Source organism: Cydia amplana, chromosome Z (genome assembly GCF_948474715.1).
Source record: "Cydia amplana chromosome Z, ilCydAmpl1.1, whole genome shotgun sequence".
NCBI classification, from domain to species: Eukaryota; Metazoa; Arthropoda; class Insecta; order Lepidoptera; family Tortricidae; genus Cydia; species Cydia amplana.
Window position 1 is genome coordinate 34,682,032 of NC_086096.1, and position 15,490 is coordinate 34,697,521.

Consider the following 15,490-nt stretch of genomic DNA (forward strand, 5'->3'; position numbering starts at 1 on the left):
GAGCAATATTATGAATATAGTAAGTATACTATAGTACTCTACTGGTACTCTTTGACATGATTATGGCGAGGAACAATGACAGCTTTCAACTGAGATTTTTTTACATAAAAAATACCTACCTATTAAAACCTTCTCAGGTACAGACGTTGTTGCGTCAGAACTGCCAAAAATGAGCAATATGCGTCAAAAATCACGGCTTCTAAATTAAACATCTCAATTTTATCAAAATTCTAGTTTTAATAATATATTTATGTCACAAATACCCATGGTTTAAGTTTAAGTGCTAGTTTACGGGGTTGCTGTTAAATTTTAAGTAGAAATGGCGGCATTGGATTTAGTGAGCATCGCGCAACCCCATTACATCCCAGGGTGAGTATTCAATTCAAATTATTCACAAGGCCTTAGGCTGCCTTACCACAGCCGAGACAGCGGAGAGGAGAGGAATAAACCCATAGCATTGGTTGTTAATCCACAACTCTTCTCCGCTCCGCTGGATTACAACCAATGCAATGGGGTTGGCCAGTCGAGCAGATGGGGCCATCATAGCTTGCTCTCATGGCTCCTCTACACGATGGGCCAGCGCCGGCCACTCCAAGGGACGCATTTATGCGTTAGAGGGAGCAAATGATATTGCTATCTCATTCTACCGCATGGCTGCGTCCCTTGGAGTGGCCGGCGCTGGCCGATCGTGTAGAGGAGCCATAATCCCTAGAATTGTGTAGGCCCCCCCTCCACACTCGTGCGCGAATCGCGGCGCGAAGCCGCGAACGCGAGTGTGGAGTCGATTTTCACAAAGACAGCGAATCGACTCCACACTCGCGTTTGCGCCTTCGCGCCGCTATTCACGCACATATACGAGAGTAGTAGTAGTAGAGAGTAGTAGTAGTAGAGGAGAGCGCTTGTCAAATTTTTGTTTTTATAATGCCAAATCTCATAGTAAAAGGGGCAAGCTATGATGGCGCCATCTATGCAAACCTTTGACAGTTACCAACCCCATTGGGCATAGATGGTAGGATCCTAGATTCATTCCATTGGGGGCATTGGGTGAATCCTCTCATCAATAGAAAGTCAGCCATATTCAGAGCTACAGGTGTTTCCACAGTCTCCACACCTTCTGGGTGTAACGCCCCAACGATATAGGTATATACTTACCGACCAGATAGGCTGCCACAAAAATCGAAATTTCGTTATTTGAGAGGCAAATAACGAAGTTTCGATTTTCGCGGCCTCAGAGGGACTACCGCGAAAACCGAATTTCGAAAATTGCGGGGATCTTTCTCTTTTACTCCAATGAAGGCGTAATTAGAGTGACAGAGAAAAATGCCCCTCAGGTAACTCAGGCTATTTTGCAAGTCGTGGTCCTGTCTTCTTGAGATTTTGGTGGTGTACTTGCGCCATATCATTGTGATAACCGCCAAATGCAAGTAGGTGCATGGTGCATCCTTTACCTTACAGCTCTGGTTATCTATTAATTTTGATTTTTGGCACTATCCAAATCGACCTTCTTAATTAGTAGTTGGTAGTTGCAGTATATCTTGTAAAATTATTCTCCCGATTTGACGATCTTGCAGACACATGCTTGAAATGACAGACGCTTGTTTGCAACCTTTCATAAACAAAACAGAAGCGAGGCGCCAGTGACGTAACGGATTACTTACCATACTTCACATCTACTCGTTTATGGTGATGTACCATTTATAAACCAAACGTAACTTTCGCAACCACTTACAACAGTTACAACGCCGGCATTTCAAAATCGACTTTACAAAACCGTAATAAAGTATTTTTTTCATTAACGTAACAGTGATTAAGTATAACAAGAGCTTGCAAAGTTCGCTAAGCATTAGTACTTTGTCGTTGTAAAGAGTTATATATGTTGTTAAAGGACTGTGGAGAACAATTTGGTGTGGCATGGTATTATGTGCACAGAGGTCCGGAATTGAGTAACTTTATTTATTTGCAGCCGTAATCGCTTTTAGGTTTAAGAATAGGGCTGCCAATTTAATGTGTATTTATTACTGTAAATGGCAATTCAACAGTTCGCAATTTTAAGAAATACTACACATTTCAATGAGCTATTTAGCCGATAATTTTCTAAAATAGCATGCCATTTCCTGCAACGTTTGTAGAAGCCTTACGCTGCGTACCCACCAGAGATGTGCGAGGTAGCTGAGCGGTGCGAGGAAGTGGAACGTTGTGAATATTACAGGAACAATCTGAATGTATTGGTTAATAGCTATAGAGATTCCGGTGCACCTTAAGTAAGACAAGAGTCTAAAAGACTAAAAAATACAATTTAAAAAACCCTACGTTATATCCCAAAAATATCTATTTTAAGCTAAAAATTGCATGGGATATATATGGGACTATATCGGTGACGCTTGGAGAGGCCCTTAAACTATTATGGCGTTATTCATAAACGTCTGCTAACTTAATCAGTTGATGATCGTCGTTTGTCTTATGCCATAGAGAGGGACAAACGCCGACCATCAACTGATTCTTTGCCAACCCTATTATTAGCCAGCCAACAACAACAACAATGTTATTCCTAACGATTGGTCGCGCCGTTCACGCCGCTCAAATACAAATCTGTCTATTCTTTACAATATCACGTTGCATAAAAATCGTTTTGGATGCTCCAGTTCTGCTCCGGTTATTACGTAGATCTCTTTTGCATAAAAACATAAACCAACTCGTATTTTATTTTTGTAGTGTAGTAAAATGATAATACATATGACTCGTTGAAAATTGAAGTCTGTCGTAAGCGAGCCAGTTTTTTATTAATGTTTTTCTAGCAGTCTAGCACTGTGCTGAGGCAAAAGAGGGCTACCTAATGTTCGAATCCCACGTGCTTTCTTATGTTTACTAAAAGGCGTCGTCTGTCACCGTTGCCATGGGCTGCCTTTCCATGCACGACGTGCAATCAAGCAATGACAACCATATATGTGTGACTGTGACAAGGACATATTCCATTAAGTGCATCTCGTTCGGTTTCGGTCATCTGGTCCCTCCCGGCCCTCCCCAATATCACCTCTATATTAATTGTACCTCAGTTTTATACTGACGCAATCGTCTCGTCTGCTCCACAGATACACAGGGCACTGTCCAGAATACAAGTACCGCATAGGCAACTCCTATGGCACCACCACGCATAAGATCCTTCTGGACCCGAGCGTGCAGCACTCGGAGAGGCTCGTCCTGTCCGACAGGACCGCTGATGACTTTCAAGTGAGAACTTACGCCTTTCCCTTTTTATCACATTTAGTCACTTGTCGGAAAGAGAGAGAAGGAAAAATAACTGGAAAATTAGCAGCCATTTCAAAAATTTTGGTTGCTGATCTGATTGCGTTCCTATATAAGCAAATTGAGGAAATTCTATTTGTTTGTAGTAGATGTTTCGGATAGAAAATAAGGCTGTTCGGAACTTTTCACTCAGGCTGCCTTTCCATATGTCCAGCGCACACTCCAGCGGAGCGGAAAAGATATGTGGATTACAATTCCTACAACCAATGCTATTAGTTGATTCCCGAACGTCTCTCATCTCTTCCTCAGTGGATAGGTATCCTTACTGGTCCGACTCAGAGTTCATTAGAAGCATTTTCGACTATCATACCATACCTACTCTCTGCTCAAAGCTATATTGCCGTTAGTCCGAAGTATATAAACATGACTGTGCAATATGCTGTGTAATTTCATATCTAATATCTTTATCCTAGGCCAAAAGACTGCTAATATAGCTTACTGTGTCACCAGGTATTCCGACCAGCACAGACTGACGTGGATATCGTCAACGCGAGGTTTCGAAATGGCGATCCAGTGTACAAGCATCCCATGATACCAGGGTACGAAGGTGAGTGACATCTGACATTTTTTTTACACATAACAATTTTCTCCATTCCTAAATCTCAGGTTGAACCCACAAAACGCTTCTTGTCTCTAAACCTGATATTCCTATCCAATAGGGTAAATAGGGACCAGAAATGTTGCGGATGCGGATGTCAAGATTAGGTACTTAGAAAACGTCAAATATTATATATTTAGTATTTTTTATTAAAAAAAACGAAACGTTTAGTATTTGCGCAAGAATATAGGTGCGTTATATTTCATAAACAGTAAATTGGCCGACTTTTCTGCATCTAGACGATTCCGTTATAGGTAATGACGAAATTACCTAGCACTTACGCCGCCGCTAAGACGTTCCTGTACCGACTTGTTCGACATCCGCATCCGCATAAGCTCCGCATCGATTTTATGCGGATGCGGATGTAGATGCGGATGTTGAAAATAATGCGGAAGTTCCGCGGTTGCGGATGCGGATGTTCGCAACATCCCTGATAGGGACGTAGCGCGAAAATGTGTCAAACCGCGCGGAACGTCTTCAAAATAAAGCCAACTTGTAGTTTTTAGGGTTCCGTAGTTATTCGTTTTAATCACGACGCGTATCAAATTAAGGGGAGCAAGAAATCAGATCACATACATACCTGAGTGGATGCGCTATCATCTATCATACTGAATTGGTATGGGAGCGCTATATGAGTTGAACGCTCCTTCTAGTTTGCAAGTGATCTATGTGTAGAGCCTTTCTGTGGCATTGTGTAAAACTGTACCATGCAAATAAATAGTGGGCAGTGATTCATCGCTGGTTCTGACTCAGCACAACCATCTGGATCTGGACTGGACCGGTTGGAACGGTCGTTTACCTATAGGACGGCCAATATACACTATAACTTTTCCTTAAAGTTTACGCTTTGTAGGATTTAATGTGCTGTGATTAAGCACTGGAATTGTGTGTGTACCTATATGTAGATGTGTAACTAAGACATGCGTGCTGTGCTGTTAGCAGGGGAAGGTTACGATACTGTTTGATTTTGAAAACGCAGCACACCTTTTATAGTTGTTGTTTGGAAACGGACTTTGTAAGAATCATACGAACAACGCAAAGTGCGTATAATTCATCTCTGTGATTACTGATTATTAATAAAATACGAAGGTGTTACTTAAAAAAAACATTTGAATTAAAAAATAATAATAGTTTGGCAACACAATTCGACTTTACGTTATTTTTTATGAGTACGGATTGGGAGTACAAATGATATAATCCACCAGGCTTTCTACCTCGGTTAAATGCGCATTTCGGCCAACGTTACACCGTGCTCGCAACGGAGGCACTATCCGAATTCCAAAGGCAGCAGCTCAACTCTCGCGCGGCGGCCAACCAACTTGAAAGAGTCCTAGACCTACAGGCAGGCAAGGGCACACCCTGGAACCTAGTCGACAGATTCGTAAGTCAAGAACATAATGCAGAATGCAGGTGATAAATGTGTGAAGACGGGAGAGTGAATAGAAGATGAAGCATGCACGATGTTAAAATGGATGGAAGGAAGCCAAATGAATGACTAACTTTTTGTGCGAGAGAGTTTACAAATGAAGTTATTTACGGGAGCTTATGGCCATAGACTACAATTATTATCTACTCTCAGTCGGCGACGGCCGAGTTCAAACTGCCTTTGGTGGCAGTCAGGCCAGAATGTGCTGGTATACTACGGAATATACCTATGGATGAAGCAAAGTTATCACCGGCAACACACTCAACCAGTCCCTATTTCATGGAGGATGGACCGGACAAATTTATTAAGAAAGGTAAAATAGTGATTTGTAATCAAATCTAATAAGTAATTTTTATCCTCATCCAACGAAGACGATATGTCGATAACCATTGTAGTAGGTACACATAAGGATATGCGCGCACGGGCAACTTAGTCGCCAGGCGACTTATTTGTCTTTTACGACAAATTAATCGCCTCCTCGCCGTGATGCGCGCACGAGAGCGACAGCGACACGACTTTTTTCTACGCAGTCATCAACATGGATTGCGAAGAGACGGCTGTGGTCGTTGCACTCGTATTAAAAAAAGCGGCCAAGTGCGAGTCGGACTCGCCCATGAAGGGTTCCGTATTTAGGCGATTTATGACGTATAAAAAAAAAACTATTTACTAGATCTCGTTCAAACCAATTTTCGGTGGAAGTTTACATGGTAATGTACATCATATATTTTTTTTAGTTTTATCATTCTCTTATTTTAGAAGTTACAGGGGGGGGGGGGGACACACATTTTACCACTTTGGAAGTGTCTCTCGCGCAAACTATTCAGTTTAGAAAAAAATGATATTAGAAACCTCAATATCATTTTTGAAGACCTATCCATAGATACCCCACACGTATGGGTTTGATGAAAAAAAAATTTTTGAGTTTCAGTTCGAAGTATGGGGAACCCCAAAAATTTATTGTTTTTTTTCTATTTTTGTGTGAAAATCTTAATGCGGTTCACAGAATACATCTACTTACCAAGTTTCAACAGTATAGTTCTTATAGTTTCGGAGAAAAGTGGCTGTGACATACGGACGGACAGACAGACGGACAGACGGACAGACAGACAGACAGACATGACGAATCTATAAGGGTTCCGTTTTTGCCATTTGGCTACGGAACCCTAAAAACCGATGAAAACGTCGAAAAAATCAATATTGGGTGCATCCATTATGACTATGTTGTTTAAGTTAAATAAAGGATTCTACTTGATAAATAATTATTACAAATTATATAGAGGTCTCCATTCCACTTCTTCAATTAGCCTACTATTATCGATTATCATCTTCTACGACCGGCATTTTACTTCGTATTGAATGCGGGCGCGTATCCGTACACGTACACATACAAGCTCTCGCCACGGCGGACGAGTGGCATCTGGCCGGCCGGCGACTTATTTGTCGCCCGTGCGCGCACTAGCATTTAAACCAATAGGGAAGGAGACAGTTGCGTCGCGGGCTTGTCTCCGAACCCGCGGACAAAAAAGTCGCCCGCGAGTCGCGTCGCTACGTGTGCGCACTTCCATACTAACCCATAGACTTGACCTGAGAGACAAAATAGTCGCGGCGACAAAAGTTGCCCGTGCGCGCATACCCTAACGGATGAAGATGAGTGAGGGTAGAAATGTATGCATAGTTCGGTATATTGTAAACTTTTTATACGTAATATGAAATAAAGTTTCTGGCCATCTATTTTTTTTCGTCTTGTCATTTTGGCATTTACATTGTTAGTAGTGGTTATTTTAGTTTTAGCTAGTGATTATATTCTCTTTGGTTTTAGCAACCGTTAAATGCATATTTTGGTATTACTCGATGAGTTACGCAAAAATTCACTCTTCTTTTGTAAGATCCCAAATATGGGGCTTTAATCCTGCACAGTCAGTCCGTAAGTTACAACATGGACACGGCGTTAAGTTGCTTAAAAAGTAATTTGTTTATAAATTATGGTTTACGAAATAAAATTAATGACATTCAATTTTTAGGTTTCACGGGTCATGTACCGTACGGATTTCAGCGATTTGGAGAGAGCTCAAAGAAACTTACTAACTCTGCACTCTGTGACTTTTCGTCTAACTACAGGCGAAGGCAGAGTACCGAGTGGGCGCCTGTAAATGTTGTCAAGTAAGTTTCAATAAGTGTTCGATGTTGCGTTTTATTGTAGTCATTTATTTACAGGTATCGATTATAATATTAGAATAATCGATTAAGAATGTAAGTAGTAAACCCTAGCAACATTAAGTTATTTTTTACAGTAGCAAGTCGATTACGTGTAGACCATAGAGTATAGATTTATGGACCGTCATTGTCAAAAGTCAAAGTGACTAATTTAATTTATCACACGCGCAATTTATTACGTTCAATCCGTGCAATATTAAATAGTATTAAAAATGGCTAAAAAGAAACTTTTACCAAATCTCTCTAAAGAGGAGAAAATGGTGATAGTAATATCGGAGATCATACAAGAGTTGTTGGTCGCTCATCGTCAAGGGAAAGATGTTAACCTAAACAAGATGAAGACGCGTATTTCTTCGAAATATGGTCTAGGGACGTCTCCTCGTTTGGTGGATATCATAGCGGCGGTGCCGGCAGATTCTAAGAGCATATTGGTGCCTAAATTGAAGGCTAAGCCTATACGTACGGCGTCAGGAATCGCGGTGGTCGCGGTGATGTGTAAGCCTCACAGATGTCCGCACATAAACTTCACGGGGAACATTTGCGTGTACTGCCCGGGCGGGCCGGACTCGGACTTCGAGTACTCGACACAGAGCTACACGGGGTACGAGCCGACGTCGATGCGCGCGATCCGGGCGCGCTACAACCCGTACCTGCAGACCCGCCATCGCGTGGAGCAGCTGAAGCAACTGGGGCACAGTGTCGATAAGGTGGAGTTTATCGTTATGGGCGGCACCTTCATGAGCTTGCCGGAGGACTACAGGGACTACTTTATTAGGTAAGTTACTTTTTGGTTATTTAATTCATAGTTGGACAGGCTAAACATACAGTTTGAATTGTGAAACCAACATAGTGCAATACAAACCATCCGCATCTCTCTGTCTGCACATTTGCGATAAACTTAAAAACGACTGAATAGATTTCCATGCGCTTTTTACTTATCAATAGAGTGATTCTTGAGGAAGGTTTAGGTGTATCACTTGTTATCAATGTGTGTAACCCGTGCAAAGCCAGGGCGGGTCGCTGTAGTACCTTACAAAACTGTTTTTTTAGCATTGAATCCGCATGAATGCAGTTTAATGTCAGTGCCTGTTAAGCTCTTCTGCAGTTGAGCCTCTAACTTTCCACTGATTAAAACTCTGGTTTTCTAGAGCCAGAAAATTTCCCCTATCTTGCCAGTGTCACCTCACACAGAATGTTCCAATTTTATTACACATTATTTGATATACCTACATTGTTAGCACTTCACTACCATCAGGGCCGGATCTAGGGTAGAGCGAGTGGAGCGGCCGCTCTAGGCGCCAAATGGTAGGGGGGCGCCAAAATGGCAAATACTGTGAAAACAAACATCTTGAAAAAACGGACGGGGAAACTACGGAACCTAATGGCTCCTCTACACAATGGGCCAGCGCCGGCCACTCCAAGGGACGCAGCCATGCGGTAGAATGAGATAGCAATATCACTTGCTCCCTAATGCATAAATGAGTCCCTTGGAGTAGCCAGCGCTGGCCCATCGTGTAGAGGAGCCATAATACTGAGAATGGAGTGCCAAAACTTAATCTCGCTCTACCCTGATCGAGTACTCAGGCCGGCGCTGACTACCATGTACCATTTCAGGAATCTCCATGATGCACTCTCTGGTCACACATCAAGTTGTGTCGCTGAGGCCGTAAAATATTCGGAGAGGGCCAAGACCAAGTGCATCGGAATCACTATTGAGACTAGACCCGATTATTGTTTGCAGAGGCACATGAGTGACATGCTCAACTATGGGTGTACCAGGTACCAATTATTATTATTTTTAAGGTTTTATTGTACCACAGAATTGTATGGTAGCCATTTTGCATAAAGGAAACTCTTTAGTTTTTCTGAATATCACATTATCCTGAAGTTTTCTTCAATAACAGATGGATGGACAACCAAAGCGATCCTGTAAGGATTCCGTTAACCTAGTTTGGTGCAGAGCCTGCAAGTAAATCTGTAGAATGTGTATTGTTTTGTCTTTACAGGCTACTGATTTTTTTAAGAAACAGTACTAGCTCCTAGTTTTGACCATACACAATTAGTAGTAAAATGTCATTCAATGGAACTTGCTAACTACGTAAACAAACCACCATACTGAAATTATCTCTGAATGTCAATTTACTAGTGACTTTAATGCTCCCATTCCTAAAACCAGTAGTTTACAATTAAGAGACAGTTCTGAAACCAACCATAAGACTTGTTAAAATGTTATAATAGGTTGGAAATAGGTGTGCAGTCTGTGTATGAGGATATAGCCAGAGACACAAACAGGGGACACACTGTGAAGGCTGTCTGTGAGAACTTCAACTTGGCCAAAGATGCTGGTTACAAGGTAAGTTTATTTAATCGCATGCATCCTACATGTGATCTTTAATATAGGTTTGGTGAATTGACATAACTTTGATATCTCGATATTGATCTGATATGCGCTTAGAGAATTTCCTAAGGGGCATACCACAAAATGTATAACTTTCATCTGTAATATGAGTAATATGACGCTTATGGTAGCTACTTAACCCTTGGACTGCCAAAGACGACTCGCACAGTTACAGTATAATATGAACCTGCGTGCGTTCTGATAAGGAGGTATATAATAGGTGGTGATCAAAGGGTTACCAAGTAGCAGGCACATAACGTTTTTGCGAATAAAAGCGTCTGGACATCATTTTATCTGCTTAGGACAAAAGCAATATACCTATAAACGTAAACACGCTTCTTATTCATTATTCACCGCACAAAATCAGATCTCAGGAATTAAAACATCATTATATTTACAGATAGTCGTCCACATGATGCCAGACCTCCCCAACGTCGATTTCGAACGAGACGTGGAACAATTCATCGAGTTCTTCGAGAACCCAGCGTTCAGGGCCGATGGCCTAAAGATTTATCCAACTCTGGTCATCAGAGGAACCGGCTTATATGAGCTGTGGAAAACGGGGCGGTACAGGAGTTACCCGCCTTCGACTTTGGTGGATCTGATTGCCAAGATTCTGGCGTTGGTGCCTCCCTGGACTCGGGTTTACAGGTGAGTGTGTTTCTTTACTTAATAAATGGGGTGTAATGTCTAATTATCGTAACAATTTAGGGAAATTGTATCAAATGACAAGTTTGTAACAGCGATAAAAATATATGCATTTTTTTTTACTTTTGAGTAGCTACCTAAATTATTTGTATTTTTTGAATTCAAACTTTTTCATTCTTACGAAATCTCATCATTGACTTAAAATAGATCCAAAGTAACGCCATCTGCGTAGATTTTTGCGCGTTTAACCATCATTGTGGCTAGCCCTGATGCCTGCCAACTAGCATACTGTCTTATTATATCTAATTCCCATACATAAATGATTTTAATGTATTTACAGGGTGCAACGCGACATCCCAATGCCTTTAGTCTCTAGTGGCGTAGAACACGGCAATTTGAGAGAGCTAGCACTTGCTCGCATGGCAGACCTGGGCACGGACTGCCGCGATGTCCGCACCAGGGAGGTCGGCATACAGGAGATACACAACCGCGTGCGGCCCTACGAGGTTTGTATCACACCGCCGTCTCTTTCCGCAGGTAGATTCAATTCTTCACAGAAAGACGCAAAACTTAGCATAATGAGTTAGATGGGATATCTACCTTCTTTTAACACATTCACTGCCAGACAAAAAACGGCCCACTACTCCAGAAACCGGTCGTCTATAGCTGCGTATAAAACAACCCGCCCAGCGGGTGAGCATAGTTCACGAGCGCCCACCTTTTCAACGCTTTTCGTCCCATGCTAAAATGTGGCTTATACGCCAAATGGTTGCAATATGAAGAGCGAAAATAAACCTTATCTGTCAGCAGGAAAATTGCTTTGACAGCGTCCGTCATAGCCTTTTTAGTGGCTGTTGGCGTCATGGGCACGACAGCACTCGACCACTTTAGTGGCTCTTGGCGTTGAAAAGGTTAAAGGTCCTTTTGGGCTCTCACAATGCTCTTCGTCGCACCTTTGGTCGCACCGGTCACATCTTAATTAATATGTCAAAATTGCGGTGACATATGTACAATTAGGTACTTTACGCGTCCTTCCTTTGGTTTGAGAAACTTAATCATGATCAATTTTTAAGGTGGAGCTGATCCGCCGCGACTACGTGGCCAACGGCGGTTGGGAGACGTTCCTCGCATACGAGGACCCGGACCAAGACATCCTAGTAGGGCTGTTGAGGCTCAGGAAATGCGCCAGCGACACTTACCGTCCCGAGCTGAAGCCCGGGCCCGGGGCTCACTTCAACCAGTGCAGTGTGGTTAGGGAGCTGCACGTCTATGGCAGCGTTGTGCCGGTGAGTTTTTATATATTTTTATGTTCATACACAAATTATAATTAAAATAATAGCCAATGGCGGTTCGGAGCTGAGAGAGTATTTCAGCTGTCTCACTTGACTGTAGAATATTCCATTCTTACGTGCCTTATTATTCCTTGGTCTCCGATTTGTACAGACAAAAGTTTAAACACCATTATAATTTTTCAGGTAAACGCCCGCGACCCAACCAAATTCCAGCACCAAGGTTTTGGAATGCTCCTAATGGAGGAAGCGGAGCGTATCGCGCGCGAAGAGCACGGCTCGGACAAAATGGCCGTCATATCGGGCGTGGGCACGCGCAACTATTACGCCAAGATCGGGTACAGGCTCGAGGGACCTTACATGGTCAAGATGCTTTGAATAAAATATACTGGCAAATCGTCTTTCATTTTTCCTGGTTTTAGGTTCTGATGTAAAATGGTCTGTTGAAGACATGATTTAACGTAGAAATAAGCCATTTTTCAGGTGACAGAAATCATTTGTTGAACGCCATTTTGAATTGGTTAGTAGCAAGGTAAGATGGCGGACTTATCTGGCCACGCGAAACTTATACTTACGCCAAGGTGCTTTGAATAAAGTGTACCAATGTACCACGTTTAATTTATTTTTAGTTTTAGAGTAAATGTTAAATATATGTGTGAAATGAAAATACATTTCATTTGACAGTGACAGTACCTACTTTGAATATACATATCTAAGTAACATAATGTTAAGAGTAGAGTATGATTTATTTATAAATTGTTGCCTATCTTTGCACAGCGAATTGTTTAAGCGATTTTTATGGCCATGCAGCGCACGCTTTGATAAAAAAACAAATCTTGGACTATTTGGCATACTAATATCAACAGGGGAGGATCTAAAGCTTGGAAGCTTTGATGCCTTGTGTTCATTGGCGTCTTTTTACATACGTACCTATGTGTTTGACTGTCAAAGAATTAAGGCTCGAAAATATTACTTTAAATAACGTGTTTCTATACCGTCCAATTTGAATAGCCGGGTCCACACAGAGCGAGCGTACGCGCGAGGCAATTTCCTCGCGCACAAAACGGCCAATATAGACGTGCCTCGCGCGCGCCGCCTCGGCCGAGGCACCTCTACACTGACCCGGCTAATTAAGATCCTTGGTCTCATGTATAGGCACAGACAATCCAACTTCTAGACATAGCACAGTCGCGCTACCCCCTCTGCCACACATACGGTAGCGTTACTCCATCTTCGAGTCAATCCCGTGCCGTGATTGGTGCGTGTCTTTGAACGGACCAATCACGGCACGGCATTCGCTCACCTCGTCCTCCCGCCCCGCACCCCCGTATTTTTGGCAGCATCGGTTTCATGAAAGAATCGGCCTAAGCTCAGTCTAGAGGTTGGATTGTCAGTGTGTATAGGTAATCTAATGTACCTATAGGTAGTAGGTCGGAATCTACTGCCGGCCGGAATCGTAGCCTCGTTGCCTATTCTGCCCTAACCACAGATAGAAAACGTTTTTCTCTGTTCTGTGATCCTATCCTAACATTCCTATTGTACCCTATCCTTCCAGACCTGACCCGCCTCTCTCCATCAACCCCACTGAGATCTACCACAAGCACGTCGGCATGATACCCAACTACGCCGGGCACGTGCCTGGGTGCCTGTTCAGGTAAATAACATTAGTCTATCTAAGGCCTAAGATACACTTGTAAGTTTTAGTTTCGTAAGTAGAGAAAGCTATTTGTTACAATGAGATAATGGTATTCATCTCTCTTTCTGTAGTATAGCTGTGTCCCTACTTAAGTAAGTAAAACTTACAAGTGTATATTGGGCCTAAGCTAACACACCTACAAGGTGTATTTTCAATTCTAAAGAACCTATCCTCCCTATTGTTATACATCAAATTAAAAATGTAGTGTTTCCACGAGGATGGCTTAGTGTATTTTTTTAGTAAAAAACTTCAGTTTTAACTAAGATTTGTTTGGTTATAGGTATAATAAATATCACACTAAACGAGTATCAGACGTACCGATTATCACGGTACGATATTTTTTTGTTGAAAGTTTACAACAGTGGTTCTTAAACTTTTCGGTATCGTCTTGGGTAGTCCCATTCGTTTTTCGTCAAGTTCTTAAACTAGTCCTATTCTGCTTTCGTCACCCATTCGTCATAATCGTCAGTGGCTTTTAATGTAGTATGAGTGACGAAAGCAGAATAGGACTAATTTAAGAACTTGACGAAATACGAATGGGACGACCCAAGACGATACCAACTTTTCTGGCCTTTAGGGACATAAGTAGGTAGGTATCAATTCTTTACGAAGTTCCTGATTTATTTGACTTGAAGTTTTTGATCGTTGAACTGATATGATAGCGATTCGTGAGACTCTACTTATCTCATTCTAATATTGAGTGTTCTATATGTGAGAGTCTACGCATACGCAGCCGGTTGTCGCTTTTCAAATATTGCACGCCTATCCTAATGTCTATATTATGTCTCTGTGCATTGCATTTATGCTCCTAAGGCCCAAGGTCCTACCCATAGTACTTATTAACTTTCTTATTCAGACCCAGCTCCTACAACAATTGTGTAGTCATAGCGTACCACGGTCCTACCAGTAGGACTTAATAGAAAACCCATTTCAAATTTTGCGCTTATCGAAATTGGCGTGTACGAACTTCTAAAGGGCTGTTTTGTTTTGTCTGTGAGCCCTTTAACAAGTTCGTAAAAAAAAACAAAGTGCTGTACAAGGTGCTGTATAAGTACAGTAACATTAAAAACCGGCCAAGTGCGAGTCGGACTCGCGCACGGAGGGTTCCGCATCATCAATAAAAAATTGACCAAAACAAGCAAAAAAACGGTCACCCATCCAAGTACTGACCCCGCCCGACGTTGCTTAACTTCGGTCAAAAATCACTTTTGTTGTATGGGAGCCCCACTTAAATCTTTATTTTATTCTGTTTTTAGTATTTGTTGTTATAGCGGCAACAGAAATACATCATCTGTGAAAATTTCAACTATCTAGCTATCACGGTTCGTGAGATACAGCCTGGTGACAGACGGACGGACGGACGGACGGACGGACGGACAGCGGAGTCTTAGTAATAGGGTCCCGTTTTTACCCTTTGGGTACGGAACCCTAAAAAAGTATTTTAAGTACTTGGGTCTGAATGAGTATAAAACAATAGTACTACTGGTAGGACTACGGGCCGTACTGACTACATACTCAATTTTTCGTTGGGCCTTAGTAGGTTATTTACTTACCTAGGACGAACGGCTGGTAAGTTCTACTCCTAAAACAACATTGATATTGATTTCTAGATTTGGCAAGACGTACGGGAATGATACTCGCGACGCGAAACGGTGGCTCCGCGGCGACTTCCAATCTTGATTGTGAAGCTTAAGCGAAAGGATTAAAGACGAAAATTGAATGTGCTGGTTTTTGGAACGAAATTAAAATAATAATAAAAAAGTTTTTAATGAGAGTGTTTCATTTGTTATTTTATGTACATTGCTGCAAGTAGCTGAAATGTGCTCAACTCTTGAAAAAAATTGAATATGGCGGCGATCTTATTTAGTTAGACATTATATCTTCGCATCAACGAATCTTTGTTGAGAGGTGATGTATT

The 15,490-nt window shown here is 41.9% G+C and overlaps 2 protein-coding genes across 2 annotated transcripts; both read left to right on the forward strand.

The window, feature by feature from the left end:
* The first annotated feature begins 161 nt into the window (after positions 1-161).
* LOC134661315 (CIMIP2 protein CG18335-like) lies at positions 162-15,339 on the forward strand. Its single transcript, XM_063517317.1, has 8 exons — positions 162-369; positions 3,090-3,228; positions 3,754-3,850; positions 5,107-5,282; positions 5,481-5,640; positions 7,349-7,487; positions 13,432-13,530; positions 15,183-15,339. The coding sequence occupies exons 1-8, from the start codon at positions 320-322 to the stop codon at positions 15,250-15,252; spliced, it is 930 nt and encodes a 309-aa protein (XP_063373387.1). The 5' UTR covers positions 162-319; the 3' UTR covers positions 15,253-15,339.
* Positions 7,663-12,277, forward strand: LOC134661863 (elongator complex protein 3). Its single transcript, XM_063518076.1, has 7 exons — positions 7,663-8,316; positions 9,156-9,320; positions 9,780-9,894; positions 10,340-10,590; positions 10,928-11,093; positions 11,661-11,873; positions 12,063-12,277. Exons 1-7 carry the CDS (start codon positions 7,754-7,756, stop codon positions 12,252-12,254), a joined length of 1,665 nt encoding a protein of 554 aa, XP_063374146.1. The 5' UTR covers positions 7,663-7,753; the 3' UTR covers positions 12,255-12,277.
* Positions 15,340-15,490: the final 151 nt, after the last annotated feature.

What these genes read in the sequence shown, in the direction of transcription:
- LOC134661315 (XM_063517317.1), top strand. Translation starts at nt 320, where the DNA reads ATGGCGGCATTGGATTTAGTGAGCATCGCGCAACCCCATTACATCCCA. An exon ending in CAACCCCATTACATCCCAGG is followed by an intron (nt 370 to 3,089) that starts GTGAGTATTCAA and finishes TCTGCTCCACAG; the next exon opens with ATACACAGGGCACTGTCCAG. An exon ending in CATGATACCAGGGTACGAAG is followed by an intron (nt 3,851 to 5,106) that starts GTGAGTGACATC and finishes ATAATCCACCAG; the next exon opens with GCTTTCTACCTCGGTTAAAT.
- LOC134661863 (XM_063518076.1), top strand. Translation starts at nt 7,754, where the DNA reads ATGGCTAAAAAGAAACTTTTACCAAATCTCTCTAAAGAGGAGAAAATG. An exon ending in TACAGGGACTACTTTATTAG is followed by an intron (nt 8,317 to 9,155) that starts GTAAGTTACTTT and finishes GTACCATTTCAG; the next exon opens with GAATCTCCATGATGCACTCT. An exon ending in CCAAAGATGCTGGTTACAAG is followed by an intron (nt 9,895 to 10,339) that starts GTAAGTTTATTT and finishes TTATATTTACAG; the next exon opens with ATAGTCGTCCACATGATGCC.